This window comes from Pipistrellus hanaki (assembly GCF_964339955.1).
Source record: "Pipistrellus hanaki genome assembly, chromosome: 1".
Taxonomy (NCBI): domain Eukaryota; kingdom Metazoa; phylum Chordata; class Mammalia; order Chiroptera; family Vespertilionidae; genus Pipistrellus; species Pipistrellus hanaki.
The window spans coordinates 44,273,754-44,296,687 of NC_140503.1; the positions used below are offsets into that span (position 1 = coordinate 44,273,754).

Here is a 22,934-nt window from a genome sequence, read left to right on the forward strand (position 1 = left end):
TGCATTGAATTGGTTTATTCTCAAAGTTAGAGTATTCTTCTGAAATGAACACAGACATGGAGGAGGAAATGCGAATTGACTAGGATTAATTAAAAGTAATATAAAGGGTAATACTACTTTAACCTGGCATGTAAATTTCTGATTAAATGAGGAGACACAGTATTTAATATGTATAGACAACAGTAGTTAGTAACATATGAAGCTATTGCGTATCTGTAATTTAGTGGCATGCAGATTATTTTGATGTAATTGAAAACGGCTTTGTGCTTAGTAAGAGTCAGGCTTTCCCATCCATAAGTGTAATTACTCCTCACTGTGTATGTATTATCTCCATGCTGCTAGTTCCATTACATTTTATGTTCACTGACAATCCCAAATAAAAAACTTTTCTTTGTGCATGTGAGACAGGAGTGAAAGTCTTACTGCAGAGAGCCGCCTAGTCCACACAAGCCCAAATTATAGACTGATCAAATCGAGGAGTGAATCTGATTTGTCTCAGCCTGAATCCGATGAAGAGGGTTACGCACTGGTAGGTATACCTAGATTCAGCCAAGAAGGATTTTTGTTTTCAAGGTACAGATACTATATGAGGCTTTAATTAGGGTAATATACATTTGTTTTAGACATATAAAAACTTTTTAAAAAGAACTTTTAAGATAAATTAGATAACTTTATTGCATAGATATTTTCCACTTATCTATTAATGACTCTCAGATTTCTGTCTTTAGCTCTGAGTTCTTTAACTGCACATTTATATATCTGACTCTGATGGATATTTCACTTGAACATGTGGGGTTTCCCTAATTCTTTAAAAAAATATTTCTTTATTGATTTCAGAGAGGATGGAAGAGGTAGCGAGAGAGAGAAACATCAATGATGAGAGAGAATCATTGGTCGGCTGCCTTTTGCATGCCCTCTACTGGGGATCGAGCCTGCAACCCAAGCATGTGCCCTTGGTCAGAATCGAACCCGGGAACCTTCAGTCTGCAGGCCGAGGTTCTATACACTGAGCCAAACCAGCTAGGGCATAAGATATCCAAATATAAACTCATCTTTCTTCTAAATCTCCTTCTCTCATATTGCCTTTTTTAGTAGGTGGTACTGTTAACTACCCAGGCTGGAAACCTGGGCTTATACAAACGCTACATAAGCAAAAGATGTTTAAAGGAATCTTCTAAGCATAAAAGATTATTCCTCTAAGGAAAGTCGAACAGTGTCTTCAAGCAAGCTTCATTGTCTCATGATGTTTTTGTACTTCTTTCTTTTATTCTTTATTCCCATTAGTTTCTTTGTGCTCTCAGTTCATGTTCCTAGTTTTGCAGTCTACTGAGATTCCTCTCTGTCCATTTTCCCTTCCTAGTCTTATAAGTCTCATCTAATCTCCCAACCCTTGATAATTTTATAACATAGATCATGTCCTTCTCTACTCAAAACCTCCAGTGACTTCACTTTTTCTCCAAGTAGAAGCCTTAAGTCCTCACAGTGGCCTACATGACTCTATACATCCTGGCCCCACTACCTCTCCTACTATTCTCCTTGGTGATTCTCCTGCCACACGAGGCTTTTGGCTTCTCCATAAACATACCACTCAACTTCACCTTAGGGCCTTTATTTAGCAGTTTCTTCTGACTGGAATACTGTTGTCTGCATGACTAATTCCCTCACCTCAAATATTCATTCTGATGTTACTTTTTCTGTGGCTTACTCTGACCACTCTATGCACGTTTTAAAATTTTTTATTCCTGCAAGAGGAAGAGAAAGAGACAGAGCAACTAAGAGATAAACATTGATATGAGAGAGAACACTGATTAGTTGCCTCAATTACATGCCCCCAACTGTGGATTGAACCTGCAACCTGGGTTTGTGCCCTAACCAGGAATTGAACCCACCACCTTTTGGTGTACAGGATGACACGCCAACCAACTGAGCCACACCAGCTAGGGCCTGACCTCTCTATTTAAAATTGCAATTGGCCCTTCCTTCCACATATTCAATCACTCCCTGTATACCTTGCCTTGCATTGTTCCCTCTTACCCCCCCCGCCCCCACAGCACCTAATGTAATTTATTTATTACATTTATATCAGTTTCCGTTAGCCTACAGTAGAATATAAGCTCCTTGAGGACAGAAAATTTTGCTATTTTATTCACTGCTATAGCCTAAGCATCTATAGTTCCTGGCACATAGTAGGCAGTCACTGAATTTTTTTTTAATAAATGAATGACTATCGAATCTATTTGAACTGAAATCCCTGCTTTTCCCTATCTCTCTCCTTAGACACTGCTCTCAAAGATAGAGCTCTTGAAGACACAGACAACAACAAGAACAACAAAACACCTGCTTATCATGCTACATTCCTATTCAAAACCTTAGTGATTATACTGACTACCTTAGAAATCAAAAATTCTGGGACATATTGCCTGCTTGCATTTAGAGCCAGTTTTCTCCTGCAGTAATCTGCATTTTTGCCATAGTAGTCCATCTGCCAGACCATAAATATACCTCTTGAGCCTCTGCTCAAGCATTGTTTGCTTTAAATGTCTATTTCCTGGGTTTTGTTGATCAAGTCCTGTCTCTTTTAAGGATTGGCTAAAATGTCCATTGTTCTAGAAAGCTGCCCAAGATTACTTGACTCACATTGACTTTCACTGTTATTTCCATAGTAGTTTGTTAGTAGCTTTGATAAACTACTAGGGTTTCAGATTTATGTATGTATTATTAGTATTTTTTTAAACATTGACTTAGAGAGAGGGGGCGAGAGAGAGAGAGAGAAACATATTTGTTATTCCATTTTTATATTTATGCATTCATTGATTGATTAAAAATATTTTTTATTGTTGATAGTATTACAGATATCTCTCCTATTTTTTCCTCTTTAACCCTCCTAGCCTCTACTCTCCCCCTCCCCACATCTCTATCTCCACCCCCACTCCCAATTGGTTGATTCTTATCTGTGACCTAATCAGGGATCAAACCTGCAACTTTGGTGTATCAGGATGATGCTTTAACCAACTGAACTACCCAGCCAGGGTCCTAGCTTCTTTATATTTGAAGTGGGGAATAATACTCCATGTTATACTTGTCTCAACTGGACTGTGAAGAATAAGTTTGGTAATACAATTTAAAACATTTTGAAAATTGCCTCGCCAGTAGCTCAGTTGGTTGGAGAATCGTCCCATACAACAAAAAATTGCAGGTTCAATCCCTAGTCAGGGCATGTATGGGAGGTAACTGATTGATTTTTCTCTCCCACATTGATGTTTCTGTCTAGCTTTCTCCTTTCCTCTCTCTAAAATAAATAAAAACATATCCCCAGGTAAGGATTAAAAAAATTTTTTTAAATTATGTTTTCAAAAAAAAAAAGGGAAGATAAATCAGTAGACGTGGGCTGAGTCTAGATTTAATTGCCAAGATTGTTCATTTAGTTTCTACAGAATTTTAAAAAGATTAATAAATACATTTTTGAAAAAGATTAACTCGATTATTTTTCCTTATGGAATATATAGGAAGATAGTATCATAAAAGATAGAAAAATCAACTAGAGAGGGCAGGTTCTGTTGCAGATGAAGGAAGATCTGGGCACAGCTTCAGAGAGCCTGACTGGTACAGATGAAGCAGAACAAGCAGTGGAGGCAGTTTGGGTTTTTCATCTGAAATATGCTGCCCCTCTGTCTAAGGTTGTTTAGTTGTGTTGCTATCCTCAACATCTCATTTATCCTGAATTGTTAGTGACTAAAATATTTTTTAAAAAATAACTGAAGTTAACTAGTTTAATAATTCGAAATCTTTGTTTTAGCCTTTTATAAGGCTAAAACATTATCTACTTCTCTTAGTAAACAGAGAAGAAACCGAAGTAAACAAATATAAACTTAACTCCTACCCCTTCATTTCACTATGGATTTGAAGTGGTGTACACAAATAAGTACTTTATAAAAGGATTAATTAAGGCTGAAAGAAGCCAAAAAATAAAAGATGCCAAAGTGGTGTCTTCAGGAGCTGTGTGATAACCATTTCATGTTTTGACCAGCACCAAATGGCTTGAGGATATATTAATCTGGTGTGTGTGTGTGTGTGACAAAATTTATTTATCTACAATGTGAGTACTTGTGTCTATATGTGTGACCAGGTAAAGTCTTTCTATAATCTAGGGGTGTCGAACTCAATCAGAGAAGGGGCCAAAATCTAAAATCCAGCCTAAATCGCGGGCCGAATGGTTTACTGAACAGTCATAAACTGACAATGTCATAAACTGACAGCGGAGTGCAGTGATGACAGCGGGGTGCGGGCCACATTGCAAGGCCTGGCGGGCTGGATTTGGCCCGCGGGCCTTGTGTTTGACACATGTGCTATAATCTATAATGATCTATTTTGTCACTTCTGCAACCTTTCTTCTTTGCCACCATTTTATTTTTTATTTTTTATTGTGGGATAGAGGACAATTGAAATTGAGACCATAATATCAAGTCTGTGCATAAATTTAAGACGTGTGTAATTTGTGTATGGTTGTTTACACTGCCCCTCCCCCACCACCACCACACATACACAGAAATATACTTCTGTTCTTCCTGAAGCCTTTACTGTTTTATTAAGTTGTCTGCCATTTTAACACTTTGAGATTTCTTTATTTAATAGGTTCTTAAAAACATTTAAAAAACTTTAAAAATACTACCATAAGGGTTAGGACTATGCTATTTTTCTGTTAGTGTGGATTGGATTCATCAGATTCTCTTCTTCCCAACACTTAGCCAAGGCTAGTAGGAGTTTTGAAAAGAATGAATTTTGGAAAATGGGTCTTTGTTACAGAGGCTTTAGGCATCTAGAGGGTATTAATAAGATGTGTTTGGAAGGTAAAAGACAGATTCCAAAGAAGAAAAGGTGAGGAAAAAGAAAAACTTCTGCTACTTTAGTGCTAGTTAATGTGAACCTTGACTTTGTGTTTTAGTTTCTGAGATTTGTGTGCTTATGCCTTCTTCTGGCTGTTTTCACTGAGTTTTTAGAAACTTATTACTGTTAATGTGACTTGATTGGTGAATAAATAGCACATTATTATAATTATATAGATTAATTTTTATTACCCTGTTTCCCCGAAAATAAGACAGTGTCTTATATTAATTTTTGCTCCCCAAAATGTGCGAGATCTTATTTTCAGGGGATGTCTTATTTTTCCATGCGCTAGGTCTTATTTTCGGAGGATGTCTTATTTTTGGGGAAACACAGTAGTACTCTATTACATTCTAATTTTATTAACTACATTTTATTATGTATATTTAATGTTAATAGAATGGAAGACGAAATGTTGATTTGGACTTGGCATCATCTCATAGAAAGAGAGGTGAGTATTAAGAAATATTAAATATCTGGTTAAGTAGTTGTTTTTATATCTGATGTATTTACATTTGATTGTCATTGAAAAGTAATTGCAAAAAATTTAGAAACATTTTATTAGGAGAGTTAAATGGAAGATCATTTTCTTTGAAATATACACCCTTTTAAAATCTAGGAATGCCTAGGAGTGAATAGGCTCTGTTTCTCAATTTGTCATTTGTTTTGACTTCCTAAAAGGCCTATGGAATTCCAGAAGCGGTGCTTTATAATTAGGGAGGGGGGTTATGTACATAATTTACCATGTTTTAGCTCACTGATATAGTTGTTATAGTTTAAATGGTATCCCAACTCTTTGCCCCATTCGCCTCAATATACATATAGTACATACTTTTAAACTGAAAGTTTCTAGTTTTCCTCTTTACCTCATAAGATAAAGCATGTAAGAGATAAACTGATGGTTTCTTAAAAAAAATTTCCCATGAGGAATAGTTTTAGTGTCATCATGAGTTACCCTTATTTGTTAGAAGCTCTGTCTTTGTGAATAATACAGTTAACTCTTGTGAAAATGGGTGAAAGAACAGCAGTTTTAAATAATAAAAATCCAAGGATAACTAAAAATTCTCCAAGTATTATTCTCTTATTAAACCCATATGTAGTGTGGTTTTGAAAAGATGAAATATTAAAAATTGTCGCTAGTGGTAGTGTTCTAAAAGCCTGTGGAGAAAAACATTTTTTTTTGTTTTTCATGGATTAAGTCTTTTATATTTTAAAATGAAACCTATTTCCTGATAGCTTCTTTGGCAGAATGTTAGGTGCCCTTCATAGGAAAAAATGGAATGAGGGAAGAAACACACACACAGACACAACACAGTTTTTCATTTTTGTGTTGGTATTTCTATAGAATAAAATATGGCAATATTTTGTCCTTTCATTATAATTAGAATACATGAAATATTTTTCTAGAATATTAGGAATAAGGACTAGAGCTGGTGCTTTCTGTATTAAAAAGTCTTTTGAGACTATAACATCAGTACTGTTGGGTTTCTTAAAACAATTATGTTATTTGTGATAAATAAATGATGTACTAATGTGTAATATGTGTTTATCTTCTGATTACTTGAAAATTGGCAATTCATGTGCTATAATTAGCTAGAATATCTTTTTCCTTAACAACTGACTTAGGAATTAAATTTTTGGAATAGATTTACCTTTCTGATTTTGATTAACTTAAGTGAATATTGTTGTTAAGAATCTGTTAATGAATGCTTATCATTTTATGTTAAAGAGAAGATAGCTCCAAACTTACTGAGTAGCATAAGGGATCCAACTTAATAGTTTAAGAGCTTCCTACTATATTTATATATGATATTCCATTGGCTAAATTATTTTTTTCTCTCAAATCTTTATCATGCTTGTAAAATATAAAATTGAGATTCAGTCTATGTTAACCATGTAAGCATGTGGCAAAGTCATCCCTTGGAATAAAATAGGAAGTGTTAAGAATAACCTAGAACTTGCCGAAACCGGTTTGGCTCAGTGGTAGAGCGTCCGTCTGCGGACTGAAAGGTCCCGGGTTCGATTCCGGTTGAGGGCATGTACCTTGGTTGCGGGCACATCCCCGGTGGGGGGTGTGCAGGAGGCAGCTGGTCGATGTTTCTCTCTCATCGACGTTTCTGGCTCTCTGTTTCTCTCCCTTCCTCTCTGTAAGAAATCAATAAAATATATTAAAAAAAAAAAAAAAAGAATAACCTAGAACCCAATGCAAGTTATAAAATTTTATGCTTAGCTCTAGCTGGTTGCTCAGTGGTTAGAGCGACAACCTGAGAACTGAAGGGCCCAGATTTGATACCTTGGTTGCAGTCTCCATCCCCAGCCCCAGTTGAGGGGGAGAGTCCATGTGGGAGGCAGCTGATGGATGTGTCTCTCACACATCAATGTTTCTCTCTGTGTGTGTTTCCCCATCCCTTCTACACTCCGTAGAAATCATTGGGAAAATATCCTCCACTAAGGATTAACAAAAATAAAATAATACTAAAGGGCTTAATTCAAGCAAAATATTATTCAAACAAGTGTTTCTGATGTACTAAATGTAAGCTAATTAATTTTCAGTTAATTTTCATTCCTCCCTGCTCCTAAAAACGTATTTTCTGTGATCTGGCAGCTGTTCCAATGCTAAACATATGTTGTGTGTATCTGATGTCATTTTTCTATTAAGACCAAGTATCATGTTTGTGTTTGTAAATCTTGTCTTGAAATTTGGGGGGGGAAAGAGAATAATTTAGAATTATTAACCCAGTATTGTTAACCTAGTGTTATTAAGAATAACCTAGAATTTGAATATAAATTCTTAGGAAGAATTAAGGTAACATTTTAAAATTAGTATCCACCGAGTTGATATCTGTTAAAAAATTTTGAACAATTATCTTATAGGTGGATGTGTATTTCCTATTAAGCCATTAACTCAAATTTTGTTTATAGATAATTTCTCCAGAAAGCTCAAAGTAGTACCAAAACCTATTAACTTGTTGGAATTTAATTTTATTTTGTTGAAAACAGAAAAGCAAGTACAGGACCTCATGGAGAATTTCTTTTTAATTATCTGTTAAGGAAGTTAGACAAATTAGTTATGTCACTCTTTAAAAAATACATTTTTATTGATTTCAGAGAGAAAGGCAGGGAGAGAGAGAAACATCAATGATGAGAGATAATCATTGGTTGTCTGCCTCCTGTATGCCTACTATTGGGGGGATCAAGCCTGCAGCCCAGGCATGTGCCCTGACAGGAAGTTGAACCATGACCTCCTGGTTCATAGGTTGACACTCAACCACTGAGCCATGTTGGCCAGGCAGTTATGTCACTTTTCATGATATAACTTAATGTGGTACCAATTTATTCTAGTCATTACATTTTTAATGTTCCCAGGACAAAATTTTGCTGATGGCTTTGTCCCTAGGAAAAGGTAACTAGAAAATAAAATTACTATTTCAGAAAGGGTAGTAAACATAGTTTTTAATCTCATGAATCCGAGAGCTTGTGGATTATACAATAAAAGTGTACTTTGAATTTGAAATGAAATTGCTGCTTCTCCCCACACTCCAGTTAATGTTTCACAGTTGATCCAAGGAAGCTAATATGTTAGGAAGGGGTAAAGCAAAGTGAGCTCTTTAGAAGCATCAAAGCTAAATTCTAAAACCAAAAATGACATAAATTACTTTAAAAAGAGACAGGTGACACATATTTCTGCTTAGCACCTCAGAGATAATATGAAATTTATACTCATTAAATACTTATAAACTGCATTGTTCTCATCACTTCAAACATATTAAATCATTTAATTCTCATAACAGCCTGACAAAACTTGTTAAATATGTTGGTGTTCTGGTATTTAGATAAATATTTTAAAGATTTGCTTATGGTTATGCCGAATTGGGCTCCTCCTTTGGCAATACCTTTTAGCAGAAATTTAACTTTAGTTTTCATATTTAAGCTAAAACTGATAGAGTAAAAAATAGTGGGGGGAAATGGTGGTTTGCCAAAGCAATTTAAGAAGCAACATATAGTATTAGTAAAAGTACTATATGGTTTGACTATTTCCCTTACCCTGGTTCTTTAAATATAGTTAGGCTTTTATTGCTAAAATGGAAACATTTATCAATGTGTGTTTCGTGGTGTAACATGAATGGGTGAAATGCTATTTTATCTCTGCATTTCAAATTAGATTATATAAAAAGGAGCAAATGTAAATGTTGTCACCTGTATCAAATTTCTCCTTTTGTCTTCTGATTCTTGTGTGGTAGTGTATTTACTCCTTTTTGGCCAGTTGAGCCCCAGAAAAAAGAAGAGCTTCAAGCAAGTACATGATGGCATGTTTAATTTTTTTTCCTTTTAGCTTGCCTACATATTTTATGGTTTATAAAGTATGTATTGCAGCTCTGTCATGTTCATTTTGAAAATTCCATTTATGAACCAAAGGTCAAGTAAACAATTTCAAAAATTTCTTGTTGGACTTTTATATTATTTTCTTTTCATCGTAGATGATTATGAATTAATGTTAAGTAGGAATTGGGCTTAGGCACAGTTACGCTATAGAAGCTTTTGATATGCTTTTCAGACACAATATTTCCTATATTCAAATAAAACAAAATATAGAACAAACCGAGGTTACCAGGTTGTGATAATTTTTAAAAGAATTTAGAGTTCTTTCATTTCTCATTTTCATACTGTAAGTTTTTGTTTTAAAGTATTATTGATGTTCGCCTAATGTTTTATCTTAATGCTTTTAGATAAATGTTCTTTCTGTTCTTTCTTATATTCATGCAAACTTTTGTTTGGGTCATATGCCTAATAATTTGTATCCTTTTAATGGCAAACTATGGTTAGTGGGCCAAATTTGGCCTCCCACCTTTTTGTTGTGTTTTTTTTTTTTTAATCTATAAATAATGTTTTGTTGGAATACAGCTACACATTTGTTTGTGGCTGCTTTCACACTATAGCAGCAGAGTTAAGTCTTGCAACAGAGACTTTCATGACCCACAAAACCTAAAATATTTTCTATCTGGCTCCTTATAAAAAAAAGTTTGCTTATCTCTGCTTGAAATTGTAGAGAGGTTTTAATTTGGGTATTGGCCACCCACTCCATAGAATATTTTTGAGTGTATTAAGGCAATTCAGTATTTGTATATTCTTTAAAGTCAAACCTTAGTGTAGGCAGGCAATTGAAATTTCCATGGGTTAATGATTTGTGAGTTGATTGATAACAGGAATATGTAAGACAACCTCCTATAAAATTAAAGAATTAGTATTAATACTTCAGCAGATCATTTTACTTGAATACCTCTTTCCTCAAGTTCAAGGAAATTGGACAAGATAATCTTTAAGATCTCTTTTAGTTTGGTTCTAACACTAATGCATTGCACATTTTTTTCATTTTTAAAAGTGGTTTATAAGTGATGGAAAACAGAACATTTTATTCTGAATTTTCTTACGGAACAAACAAGCTCAATGCTACGAGCCAAAAAATATAATTTGTAAGTTAAGGATACAACTAGATTCTGAATATGCGATGCTTAAGAAAATGGAAAATATTTTTTATATTAACCCCTACTTTAGTCTTTAACTATTTTTAATTTAATTAAAAATTATACATATATGACATTATTAATTACTTAATTAGGCATCTTTGGAGTTTTACATGAAAAAAACATCTAACTATGTAATTTGGGGAAATTTTCAGATTGGTATTTTTTATGTTCAGTAAAATAGAATATTCAATATTTTAAAAGAATTCTTGCTAAAATAACAAAGGCAGATAAACCATATATTCTTGGCCATTCTAAATTATTTAGTAGAATGTATATAATTATTTTATGGTTACTTTATATTACTAGCTGCCTGTTATGAATTTCTGTTTTGATTTTGCAGTCCTGAGGTTTTATAATAGAGAAATTTGGTATATTCACACAATAGGATATTATGCAGCACTCAAACAAATGAGCCATGGCTATATGCAGTAGTGTGAATGAATATTAGCAATATAATATTGAATGAAAATATTATGTCATATATATGTACATATATATATAAATGATACTTAATTTTATAAAGTCTAAAGTAACTAGAACTAAACTTTGATATATATATATATATATATATATATATATATATATATATATATATATATCTATATCAATGTACCGTATTTTCCGGCGTATAAGACGACCCCCTAATTTTACAGTTAAAACATAGGTTTAGGCCTATAATTGCTGTATAAGACTACCCCCCACTTCCGAGGCAACACCAGTTCTTTTCTTAATAGACCGCCTCTCTGACTCTGGCCAATCTGAGCAGGCTTTTTACTAGAACACAGTGTCATCTTATACGCCGGAAAATACGGGTATAAAGAAGATAAAACAATATTTTACAACAATAAAACCAAAGGAATGATAAACCCAGGCTTAGGGATAATAAAAACCTTAGATAGGAGAGAGGGAGAGATGGGTTGGAAGAGGAACAGATGGTTATAAGTTATTGTTAGTTTTCTAGTTCTTGTGTTCACATTTATTATAAATACAAAAGCAGGCCATGAATGGATCAATGATGAGAATATATAATGAGCCAAGGATTATGACTAATCTAATTTGTATACCTGAGATCAATTAAATTAAAAAAGACAACGCCTGTAGGAATTGGACATTGCTATATTTATTTAAAGCTAATATTACCATATGACATGGACAGTTGTTATATTCAAACATATTAACATTTTTACTGTCTAAAGATTTTAGCCTAGAAAATGCTCATTGGCAAAACTAATGGTATTATGTTTTGCAACTACTGTGAACCATTTATTTTATATACCTGTCATTTTATGATAAATCTTACATATTCTTGTCTGTGAAACTTTGCTTCCTCTATATAGGAGTTTCACAACGTGCAATAAATATGCACATGAAACAGTGAAAATGTTCCTTATATTAATGAAACCCAAAGGGTGATGTTTGTGTCTCCTTTTTGTGTAAGTTTACTTGCCCTTCAATATTCATTTTTTGGTAATGTTTTATTGCAGATATGTAGACACTTTGCACAGTCTTAACTTACTTTTTGCAATGATATGTTAAATCAGATGAATTCCTATTACTAGTAGGTCTTAGCAGCAGTGTCTTAAGTGCCTAGGTCCTTTTTGTTCATAAATAATGGTCTGGTTTAATACTGCAGAGCATTTTAAGCTAAGCATTTTGAGAGCAGCTTCTGCCTTTCTTTTTCTTGTGGCAGCGTGTTGCTAAAGCGCTTACAGAGATACTGGTACATCAAACAGGGCTTTCCCTTTATTTTCTTACATTGCTATACTTTTTATTTTTTTATAAAAGCATTTTGCTCAGACTCACTTAATGCATGCATGTATCCAAACATAAGTATCCATTTCTCACCACTTGGTATGGTAGCAATACTCAGCCCTCATCGAGTTTCAGATTGAATGCTCTACTAGGTTACCATTGATGCATGTTTGTTCTGTTTGTATGTAGGTACTATCCACAGTCAGTTGGAATCCCTGAACGACTCTTGGGCTCGCCTGAAACATAGCAGAGATTGGTTGTGCAATTCTTCCTACTCCTTTGAGTCTGATTTTGATCTTACCAAGTCTTTGGGAGTTCACACTTTGATTGAAAATGTTGTAAGCTTTGTGAGCGGAGATGTGGGGAATGCCCCAGGTTTTAAAGAGCCAGAAGAAAGTATGTCTACAAGTCCCCAGGCCTCCATCATTGCGATGGAACAGCAGCAGTTAAGGGCAGAAGTAAGTCTTTGATATTTACTCCTCTGAGGGACTATGGAAACTTAAACTGAACCACTGAATGTAAAATTGTGGGGAAAACTTTTCCTTTTCTTATATCATTGCCTCTCCCTTTTCTCCGCTTGAACACTTTGATGTCATTATCTTAACTATAACAGCATATTTTGTTTGAAAAGTACACTTTTTTTAAACTGGTATTTCCCTTTTTGATTTATCTTTATTGTTCAAAATATTACATATGTCCCTTTCCCCCCCTTTGATCCTTGCCTCTCCATCCTGGCCAATCACACTATTGTGTGCCCATGGTTATGCATATATACATACAAGTTCTTTGGTTGATCTCTCCCAACTCACCCACCCTCCTCCATCTTCCCTTTGAGATTCCACAGTCTGTTCCATGCTTCCATGTCTGGATCTTTTTTGTTCATTAGATTCTACATATAAGAGAGATCATGTGATACTTGTCTTTCTCTGATTGGCTTATTTTGCTTAGCATAATACTTTCCATCTCTTAGAACAAGATAATCTAATCATAATTCTTATCTCAGAAACTACAGTGAGACTGGCTATCTCTTCTCAGAGGCTCCATTTGTCTTCCTTTAAAAAGGGTTAAATTAGAACACCATATTAATAACGATGAATGCTAAAATTAGGAAGCAGAACTTTAAGGAGACACAGGATGTCTACATAACCTCAAAGTATCTCCTTCAAAATACTTATTAATTATTGTGGTTTTAATATATCCAAAAATTCTTTGATAACTTGTCTCTCTGGGAGCTGGAACTTACCTCCTCCTTTTGAGAGTAAATTGGACTTAGTGATTCAGGGCTAACACAATATGAAAAGAGAGTAATTTTATGTTGCAGAAAACTGGCAGACATCTCCTGAACCAAGTGATCAAGAATAACATTGCTCTAGCTGGTTTGGCTCAGTGGATAGAGCCTTGGCCTATGGACTGAAGGGTCCCAGGTTCAATTCCAATCGGTTTGTGGGCTTAATCCCTAGTAGGATACGTGCAGAAGGCAGCCAATCAATGATTCTCTCTCATTATTGATGTTTCTCTTTCTCTCCATCTCCCTTCCTCTCTGAAATCAATAAAAATATATAAAAATGGGAAAGAAAAAAAAACATTACTACCCAGCCAGTGTGGCTTAGTGATTAAGCATTGATCTATGAACCAGGAGGTCACAGTTTCATTCCCAGTCAGGGTATATGCCTGGGTTTCTGGCTCAATTCCCAGTATGGTGTATGCAGGAAGCATCAGATCAATGATTTTCTCTTATCATTGATGTTTCTGTCTCTCTTTCCCTCTCCCTTCCTCTCTGAAATCAATAAAAATATATTTAAAAAGAAAGAGTAATATTACCAGTATCGTATTTTCCGGCGTATAAGACGACCCTCTAATTTTTACAGTTAAAACATAGGTTTAGGCCTATATTTGCTGTATAAGACTACCCCCCACTTCCGAGGCAACACCAGTTCTTTTTTTAATAGACCGTCTCTCTGACTCTGGCCAATCTGAGCAGGCTTTTTACTAGAACACAGTGTAGCTTTGGGTACAGAACATGTATAATTTGCATGCATAAAAAGCCTGCTTGGATTGGCTGAGTTAGAGAGGCGGTCTATTAAAAAAATAACTGGTGTTGCCTCGGAAGTGGGGGTAGTCTTATACAGCAAATATAGGCCTAAACCTATGTTTTAACTGTAAAATTAGGGGGTCGTCTTATACGCCAGAAAATACGATAATAAGATGGTGATATCATGTAACTCTGATATTAAAAGAAGACTTAAGTATTCTTCCCTCAAATCCATAACTCTAGTTCAATCTTGAGAAAACAACAGGCAAACCAAAATTGAGGGACATTCTATAAAGTACATAAATAGCTCTTCTAATGTGTCAAGGTCATGAAAAACAAGAAAAGGCAGAAACTGTTATAGACTTTTAAAGGAGATTGAGGAGACAGGACAACTAAATGCAATATGATATCCTGGAATAAAAAAGGGATATTATGGGAATATTGGTGAATTCCAAATGAAGTCTGTGGTTTAGTCAGTAGTGTTGTCCCAATGTTAATTTCTTAGTTCTGATAAATATACCATAGTAATGTTAAATGTTACCATTAGGGGAAGATGTGCAGGAACTCTGTATCTTTAAAACTCTTCTGTAAATGTAAAAATATATTATTAAAAAAAAAAAAAGAGGAGGGTTAGGCTGATTGACTACAGTGATAGGTATTGCCCTTCTAGGGGAGATAGAGTCAGAAGTTGAAGTGAGCCACAGAGAAACCTTTCAGAAATACTTCTCACTTATATGTGGGATATAAAACAAATCAACAAATGGACAAACAAGAAAAACAAATAGATAAAAAAACAAACAGGTAAAAACTCATAGACACAACAGTATGGGAAGGGGGAAAAGGTAGTAAAGGGTAACGGGTCAGATATTTGGTGATGGAAAAGATCTGACTTTAGGTGGGGGACACACAATGCAATATACAGATATGTGTCATAGAAATGTACACTTGAAAACTATATAATCTTATTAACCAGTGTCACTCCACTAAGTTTAATTATAAAAAAGAAATATTTCTAATTCTTGAGCTAGAGTATTACAAATAAAGTTTAAATATAGCAATAACTATACTACCTTATAGTTTTGAAACCTTCACATATCTTATGAGCATCACAGTAGCTTTGTGAGTAGGTTACAGTAGTACTATTAGCCTCATTTTACCATCTGAAGAAGGTGAGACTCAAGAAGTTAAATGAGTTTCCTAAGGCCACGCAGTAGATGGCAGGGTTCAGCCTTGAAACCAGGTCTTCTACATCCAAATCTATTATTTTTCACATTGTACTGTGTAGCCTCTTTTGTACTATAGTATGCTTATAGAGTTTCTAGAGATATTTTTATTTTAAAAACTTTTGAATTTTCATCTTAATAAAATAAATTCTTAAGAAATGTCAGGATTTTCTGTGGTGTATAATACATTGTTTGTGATATGCAGAGTTCCTCTGTGTCTCAGTTCAGTGAAGAGCTCTAACCTATGTTTGTTTTACTTTTCTCAAGCTTCGTTTAGAGGCACTCCACCAGATCCTCATTCTGTTGTCTGGAATGGAGGAAAAAGGTAGCATCTCTCTGGCAGGAAGCAGGTTGAGCTCAGGCTTCCAGTCATCCACACTGCTCACATCCGTGAGGCTGCAGTTTCTAGCAGGGTGTTTTGGTTTAGGCACTGTTGGACAGGCAGGAGCCAAAGGAGAGAGTGGCCGATTACATCACTATCAGGTAGGTGATGATGACATCTTACAGTATATTCAGATTTTAACTGTCTTTTGCAAAACCAGTTTTATAATTCTGGGTTTAAGATTGAAGTTTTAAAATATAGACTTTTAGCCCAGCCGGTGTGGCTCCGTGGTTGAGCATTGACGTATGAGCCAGGAGGTCGCTGTTTAGATTCCCAGTCAGGGCATGCAGGAGTCAGCCAATCAATGATTCTCTCTCATTGATGTTTCTCTCTCTCTTCCTCTTTAAAATCAATATAATTATATTTAAAAAAAAAAACAAAAACACTTTTAGATGACTCTTAAAGATATCATATTGGTTTCGTTTCCTGAATAATAGTATTATAGTTGGGGTTAGGTGAGCCATAGCTCCGTTGTACTTTCAGATTCTCTGCTGGCTTAGTTTTATTAATCTTTAGCCAAATTGGTAAAAAGAGATCTAAGTTGGGATAGGGTGTTTGGGAAGATGGGTTTTAAGAATTTACATTTTAGACTTAGTCATTCTGTGTAGATTCTCAGGTTGTTTGGAAAAAAAATTTAAGTGTTATCTTTATATCTTTCATATTTATAGAGGAATACATGCTTTGTGGGAAAAGGAGAGAGATTGTATAAAATTAGGAATTATCAATTTAAAAATAATTTTATTTTAAAACTATTATGTACTGAAATATACTAAATAATTAAAAACCACCATAGTGCTCTACCAGGTAGCTAGACTAAGGGTAAAATGACTATTACTTTTATTTTGGTAAGAGGCGTTATGTTTGCTAATAGAAAAAGTAAATCTTTATTTATAATTCAGGATGGAATCAGAGCAGCTAAGAGAAACATACAGATTGAAATCCAGGTGGCTGTGCATAAGATTTATCAACAATTGTCTGCTACCCTGGAGAGAGCCCTGCAAGCAAACAAGCATCACATTGGTGAGTAAATGCCCCTGGAAATTCAGGATGCAAATTATTCTTCCCTAAGGTTATGCTAGATGGTTATGCTAGACTAGAGGCCTGATGCATGAAATTCATGCAAGGGCTTTGGCCCCCACAGCAGCGGCTACCTCTGCCTTGGCCTCCGCCTACCGCAGCTTTGTCTGGAAAGAAGAATGTCAGGAAATCTGGTCTAATTAGCATATTTTGCTTTTATTATTATTATAGATACCTTGTGTTTGACATTAGTAGATTAACTTATATGTAAAGAATAAATATTTAAAAATGTAATAGTATTCCATATTGGTATTTATATTTTAGAATATAGTCCATTTTAGTAAATGCTTCATTTACTTAAAAGGAGATTCTAATTGTCTTTCTTTTTTTTCTTTCTTTTCTTTTTTAGAGGCCCAGCAGCGTCTCCTTTTGGTTACAGTGTTCGCTTTGAGTGTTCACTATCAACCAGTGGATGTCTCTTTGGCAATTTCCACTGGTCTGCTAAACGTATTATCGCAGTTATGTGGCACAGACACTATGCTAGGACAGCCTCTGCAGTTATTGCCAAAGACAGGTGTTTCTCAGCTTAGCACAGCTTTAAAAGTGGCTAGTACAAGGTTGCTCCAGATTCTAGCCATCACTACAGGGTAAGCATTATAGATGTCTTGATAGAACTGTGTTGGGTCTGGTATTTTCACATTTTAGTAATTTCACTTTTCTCCTAATCTCCTTTATGTGTTTAAGTATAACATTTTCCCTTCTGTGTTATTACCATTTATCTTTTCCCCTGTTATTTCATGTAGGACCTATGCTGATAAACTGAGCCCCAAGGTAGTTCAATCCTTGTTGGATCTACTCTGTAGTCAGTTGAAGAATTTGTTATCCCAAACTGGTGTACTACTTATGGCCTCTTTTGGAGAAGGGGAAGGAGAAGATGGTGAAGAAGAAGAAAAAAAAGTTGACTCCAGTGGAGAAACTGAGAAGAGAGATTTCAGAGGTATCTACCACAAACCCTTTTTTCTGTCATTATTTACAAGCATTTATTGAGTCCCCATTTTGTGCATATCAATAGAATGTATACTTTTTTCTGTTGTGGGCTTGAAAGGATTTTTATTTGTTCATTTAGAAACCCCTTTTCTATACCAATGTGTATGACATAGGTGGGTTTCTGACAAACCTTCTTTCCTTAGAGTCCATTAAATCTGATGTGGTGACCATATTGCTTACTCTCTAGGTTCAGTGTCTCCTTGGCTGTCCTGGTTCAAGAACCTAGAGGTTCTAGGTGACTGATTTCCCCAGGATATGTTTTCTTAGCATCTGATCTTGACAACCCATCTCTAGTCATACTTTTGATTTAAGTGTTTCCCCAGGACCAAGGGTTTTATTATTTGGGAACTAGGTTACAATTCGAGGGAGTTGAATTTCTAGCTAGGTTAGCTGCTCTGTGCCCTAGACACTAAAAAGATTCTTTTTATCTTTAGCCATTTTAATTTTTGATTGCTGTAATATGATTATCTGCTCATATCTTTAAAAAACTATATTGAGCATTGTATTTCAGTAAATTAAATTAATTAAACCCTGAACAGAATCACCACAATGTATGCTACATAATTAAGGAAATAAAGATCTAAAATTGATCATTTATTTAAAAAATATGTGTGAAACTACCATACCTTATTACCATAATAAACTCCAGGGGGTGGGTAGACACATAGATAACACAGACAGAATGAAGCATGGATGGATGGATGAGTGGATGGATGCATAGAGAGCAAGTTACTTACCCATTCTGTGCTCCAATTCCCTCATCTTTAAAATAGGAATAATAGAACCAATCACCTAAGCTTGTTATGAGGATTAAATAATGTAATACATGTAAAACAGAGCAGTGCCTGTCACATAGTGAGAGCTCAATCGATATTAATATTATGATATTCCAATATCTATAAATTGCATAGATAGGTGGGTAGATAGAGAGAATTACTTGGGGTTACAAAAATGATGAACTATTGTGGTTCTGAAGGAGCTTTTAGGGTAATAATGGAGGCAGATATGTAAACAAATAATTATAGTGCAATACAGGAACCCAGAAGAAATAACTAAATCTCTTAAGTCAGACTCTTGGAGGATGTATGAGTCTGATTAAGGACTAGCTTTTAGTTTCAGAGACTGAACCTATGGTAAATTTTTTCTCCCGATTTTTATAAAGAATGTGCTTATAGAAAGAGCATATACAGACTCACAAAGTCTGATAAAATAAAAACAAGTATTTAATCCCACCTCCTGTTTTCCTGCGATCTAGTGGTAGATACGGGATTGTTAAGGGGATAGCTTCTCGCTATTCTGTGCTGAGTATTGCACATATGGACAGCAGTAGAGTTACTTCTCAGCCTATTGGTTCTCAAGAAAACTGGATCCTCCCATATCCAGGAAAGAATGAAACAGTTCTGTGGGTCAGTCTCAGCAGGTGGAATACACATCTACTCCCCTTATGTCGTCCTGGAGAGAAGGCCATTGCACCTCTTGATTTATGGGAATGGCTGGGAGTGCGTCTTATTCTCATCTGCACTGGCTAGGTATTCAGAGGCAGACTGCCCTCTAAAATTCTTAATTGAAAGGTGTATTCTTCATTTCAAATGTACTATTGATAATGAAACACAAATTATATCAAGTTCTACCAACAGCTTTATATATATAACTGGAGGCCTGGTGCACGAAATGTGTGCACAGGGGAGGGTGTCCCCTCAGCCCAGCTTGCACCCTCTCCAATCAGGGACATCCCTCTCGCAATCCAGGACTGCTGGCTCCTAACTGCTCACCTGCCTGCCTAATCGCTTCCTAACTGCCCCCCTGCTGGTCTGGTCACCCCCGACCTGTCCCCCCTACCAGCCTGGTTGCTCCCTAGCTGTCCCCCTGCTGGCCTGGTCACCCCAAACTGTCCAGAAGGAAGTAAGATGTCTAGAAGATGTCCGGTCACCTGGTCTAATTAGCATATTACCCTTTTATTAGTATAGATGGCTTTAGGCATTAATTAATTTAATTAATTTAGTGTTTTATAGAAATACTTGCTGGGAGTAAGGGGTTGGGTAGGATGGATGCATCATAAAAGAGATACTCCCAGACATCTCCACCTAAAGAAAAAGGCTCATTGAACTTAACTTCGAAGGAATATGTTGGAGTGAGATATGTGGGTACTCAGAGCAGGCTAATAATTTTATATTCTTTAAACTAATATTATAAAAAATATTTGCTTTTTAACACTTAAGTAAAGAAGAGTAGATACTGTGTAGAAGAAATGTAGAGGAGTTACTAGCTTTTTCCCTCATATTGTCACTAGCAGTTTAGTCAAGGACTTGCACATCCATCTCATAAAACGAAGTCCTCTAGTTAATTAGACATCTGTGAAGATAGATTACTGGCCATCTAAGCATGCCCCTTAGTGGTGGGGGTTGGGAGGGTGAAGAGGCATCCTTAGATGGCCAATAATCAATTAATCTCTATCTACCTATCTATCTATCTATCTAATTATCTATCATAAGTGACTTGTCTGTGTTTTCCTTAATTGAATATGCCATGATCTTCCTAAAAGAAGTGCTATGTACACTTGTCTTCAAATTATTAAGATTTTCCATGTTTTAGTGCCCCTTGGCGATTGACATCTTGGGCAATTGCCCCACTGGCACACTTTCCCTTGGTTCTGAGTGGGACTTTGCCAGAATAAGAAGTTATTAAAGGTTGGTGTATTACAGGAAGAACAGATGGTTTAATGGCTTCAAAATGAGCAAGAGAAAGGCTGGTCCAATGCTGGTGGGAAAATTAGGAAGTTTGGTTAGGGCAAGTTTGTGTGAAAAATCTTAACAGATTTTGAGCTCAGGCAAACCAGAATCAGGCCTAGAAATTTGCTTCTTTGTAGAATCTGAAAATACAATCTTTTTTAAAGATATAATTCTTAATTTGACTGATGGGGCAGAATCATGAACTTTTTGAAAATGGGATTAAATTTATGAACTCTCTTATTAATCATATACACATGCATACATAATTTTTCATACATCTTCCATTAATTCTGTCAAGTAGAACTCTAGACTTGGGTAGAGAACTATTGTTTTATAGAATAACATTAAAAATATATACAAAATCAAGTATACATATTTTATTCTAGCAACACTGTACACAGAGGTAAAAGATGTTTTAAATTTGACTTTATTTTCTGTCTTTTCCCCATTCTGTTCCTTAAATTGTAAAAATTCAGCAGTCTAGATGTTAAATTTAGGGTTCTGCTTGCTACAATCTAAATGTAACTTACTTGATATAAGACTATTTCCTGTTTGTTGGCTTTTGACTGTAATGTAAACTTATCGCTTCATTCTTCAGCTGCTCTTAGGAAGCAACACGCAGCCGAACTGCACCTGGGGGATTTTTTAGTTTTTCTACGCAGAGTTGTATCTTCAAAAGCAATTCAGTCGAAAATGGCTTCCCCAAAGTGGACAGAAGTGCTTCTGAATATAGCATCTCAGAAGTGTTCTGCAGGTATATTACTTTTGTCTTGTTTTAGGGTATTTTTATACATCACATGTATTTTATTCAGATGATGCCAGACTTTATGGCAAATTAACAACATTTGATACTTGTCCTTGATTTTAAGACTTTTTTTTTCTTGTTTTCTAAGTACTTATTTGTTGAAAAGAAAACTCTAATTTTAGAAGTAAAATTGATAGGAATTAATAATAGAAAAAATAGCCCTGGACAAGATCATGGATTTAATTAAGAACTTTTTCCTGTTTGTTCAGATTACAGTAATAAAAATAATCAGAAAATATCCTGTTTAATATAATTTGGCACAGATTTTGATTATCAAAATATAAATCTGTTCATTTTCTCTTATCATGATATGATTACTGTGTTTTGCTTATAACTTCTTATTTTGCTTTACTTTAGGAAAGTACAAATTGCTTACTCCCATTAATCCTAACAATCTCTCTGAGGCAGTCAGGGCAGTCAAGAGAAGAAGCAATGAAAGGGTATGATAAATCTTAGCTTTAGAGATTAACATACCTGCTTAAAACTCTACCTCTGCCTCTACTGAGCTATGTGGCTTCATCAAGTTACTTAATGTTTCTGAGCTTCAATTTCCTCATCAGTAAAATCAGGATATAATACTGTAGGGTTTGTGAGGATCAACAAAATTAATGTGTATGAAATCCATAGCACAGTAACCTGGCACATGGGTATGGGTATGGGAAGAGTCCAGAATTATTGTGATAATAAGTTGAAGTGAAGTCCATTTCACCCATAAATGCTTAGCAGCCTTGAATATTTTTTCAAGAAGCTTATTTAAACTTTGAATTTCTGTTACATTAATAATAAGAAAATGTCTTTCCTCCTTCAGGTATTCCTCTAGTTGGTAACTTAAGAACAAGGCTCCTTGCCCTTCACGTCCTTGAGGCTGTGTTACCAGCTTGTGAGTCTGGTGTAGAAGATGATCAAATGGCCCAGGTTTCTATTTTTAAAGTTGTTATAAAATGTTTTTGACATTTACAACATGATTTAACCAAAATCTAAACTTAGAGTTTCTTCAGTTATAATGTGTCATTTTCTCAGTAGCAAAAACTTCTACTTCTGAGATTCCTTTCTTATAATTTCATCTCTAAGCAAGGAGAAAGAAATTAAATAATGGGGTGTAAGAAGGAGGGGATAGTGAATGCTTACAAGGTCAGAAGGAAAGGAAACTCTGAAATTTCTCACTAGGTTTGGGCATCTACCGAGAAATGATGAGGTTGTGTGGCCTATTCAAAAGTCTATATGGTGAGGCAACATGAGGGCAATGTGACTCACTTTCTAGTAAGTTATTACTCTTCCTTAAAAAAAAAGAAAAATATGCCGAAACCGGTTTGGCTCAGTGGATAGAGCATCCTTGGGGACTGAAGGGTCCCAGGTTTGATTCCAGTCAAGGGCATGTACCTTGGTTGCAGGAACATCCCCAGTAGGGGGTGTGCAAGAGGCAGCTGATCGATGACTCTCTCTCATCGATGTTTCTAACTCTCTATCTCTCTCCCTTCCTCTCTGTACAAAATCAATAAAATATATTTTTAAAAATATATATATTTAACTTACAACCACCC

At 35.2% G+C, this 22,934-nt stretch overlaps 1 protein-coding gene across 13 annotated transcripts in view; it reads left to right on the top strand.

Moving 5' to 3' along the window:
* Window positions 1–22,934, top strand: part of HERC1 (HECT and RLD domain containing E3 ubiquitin protein ligase family member 1) — a 156,828-nt gene that overhangs the window by 67,057 nt on the left and 66,837 nt on the right. For all 13 annotated transcript variants that reach the window (XM_084886215.1, XM_084886210.1, XM_084886217.1 and 10 more), the window contains exons 24-32: window positions 409–529; window positions 5,281–5,332; window positions 12,348–12,616; window positions 15,681–15,896; window positions 16,695–16,815; window positions 17,222–17,459; window positions 17,616–17,809; window positions 21,187–21,342; window positions 22,202–22,308. In XM_084886215.1, the coding sequence (XP_084742341.1) occupies window positions 409–529; window positions 5,281–5,332; window positions 12,348–12,616; window positions 15,681–15,896; window positions 16,695–16,815; window positions 17,222–17,459; window positions 17,616–17,809; window positions 21,187–21,342; window positions 22,202–22,308 (1,474 nt within the window). The remainder of the gene's footprint in view (window positions 1–408; window positions 530–5,280; window positions 5,333–12,347; window positions 12,617–15,680; window positions 15,897–16,694; window positions 16,816–17,221; window positions 17,460–17,615; window positions 17,810–21,186; window positions 21,343–22,201; window positions 22,309–22,934) is intronic.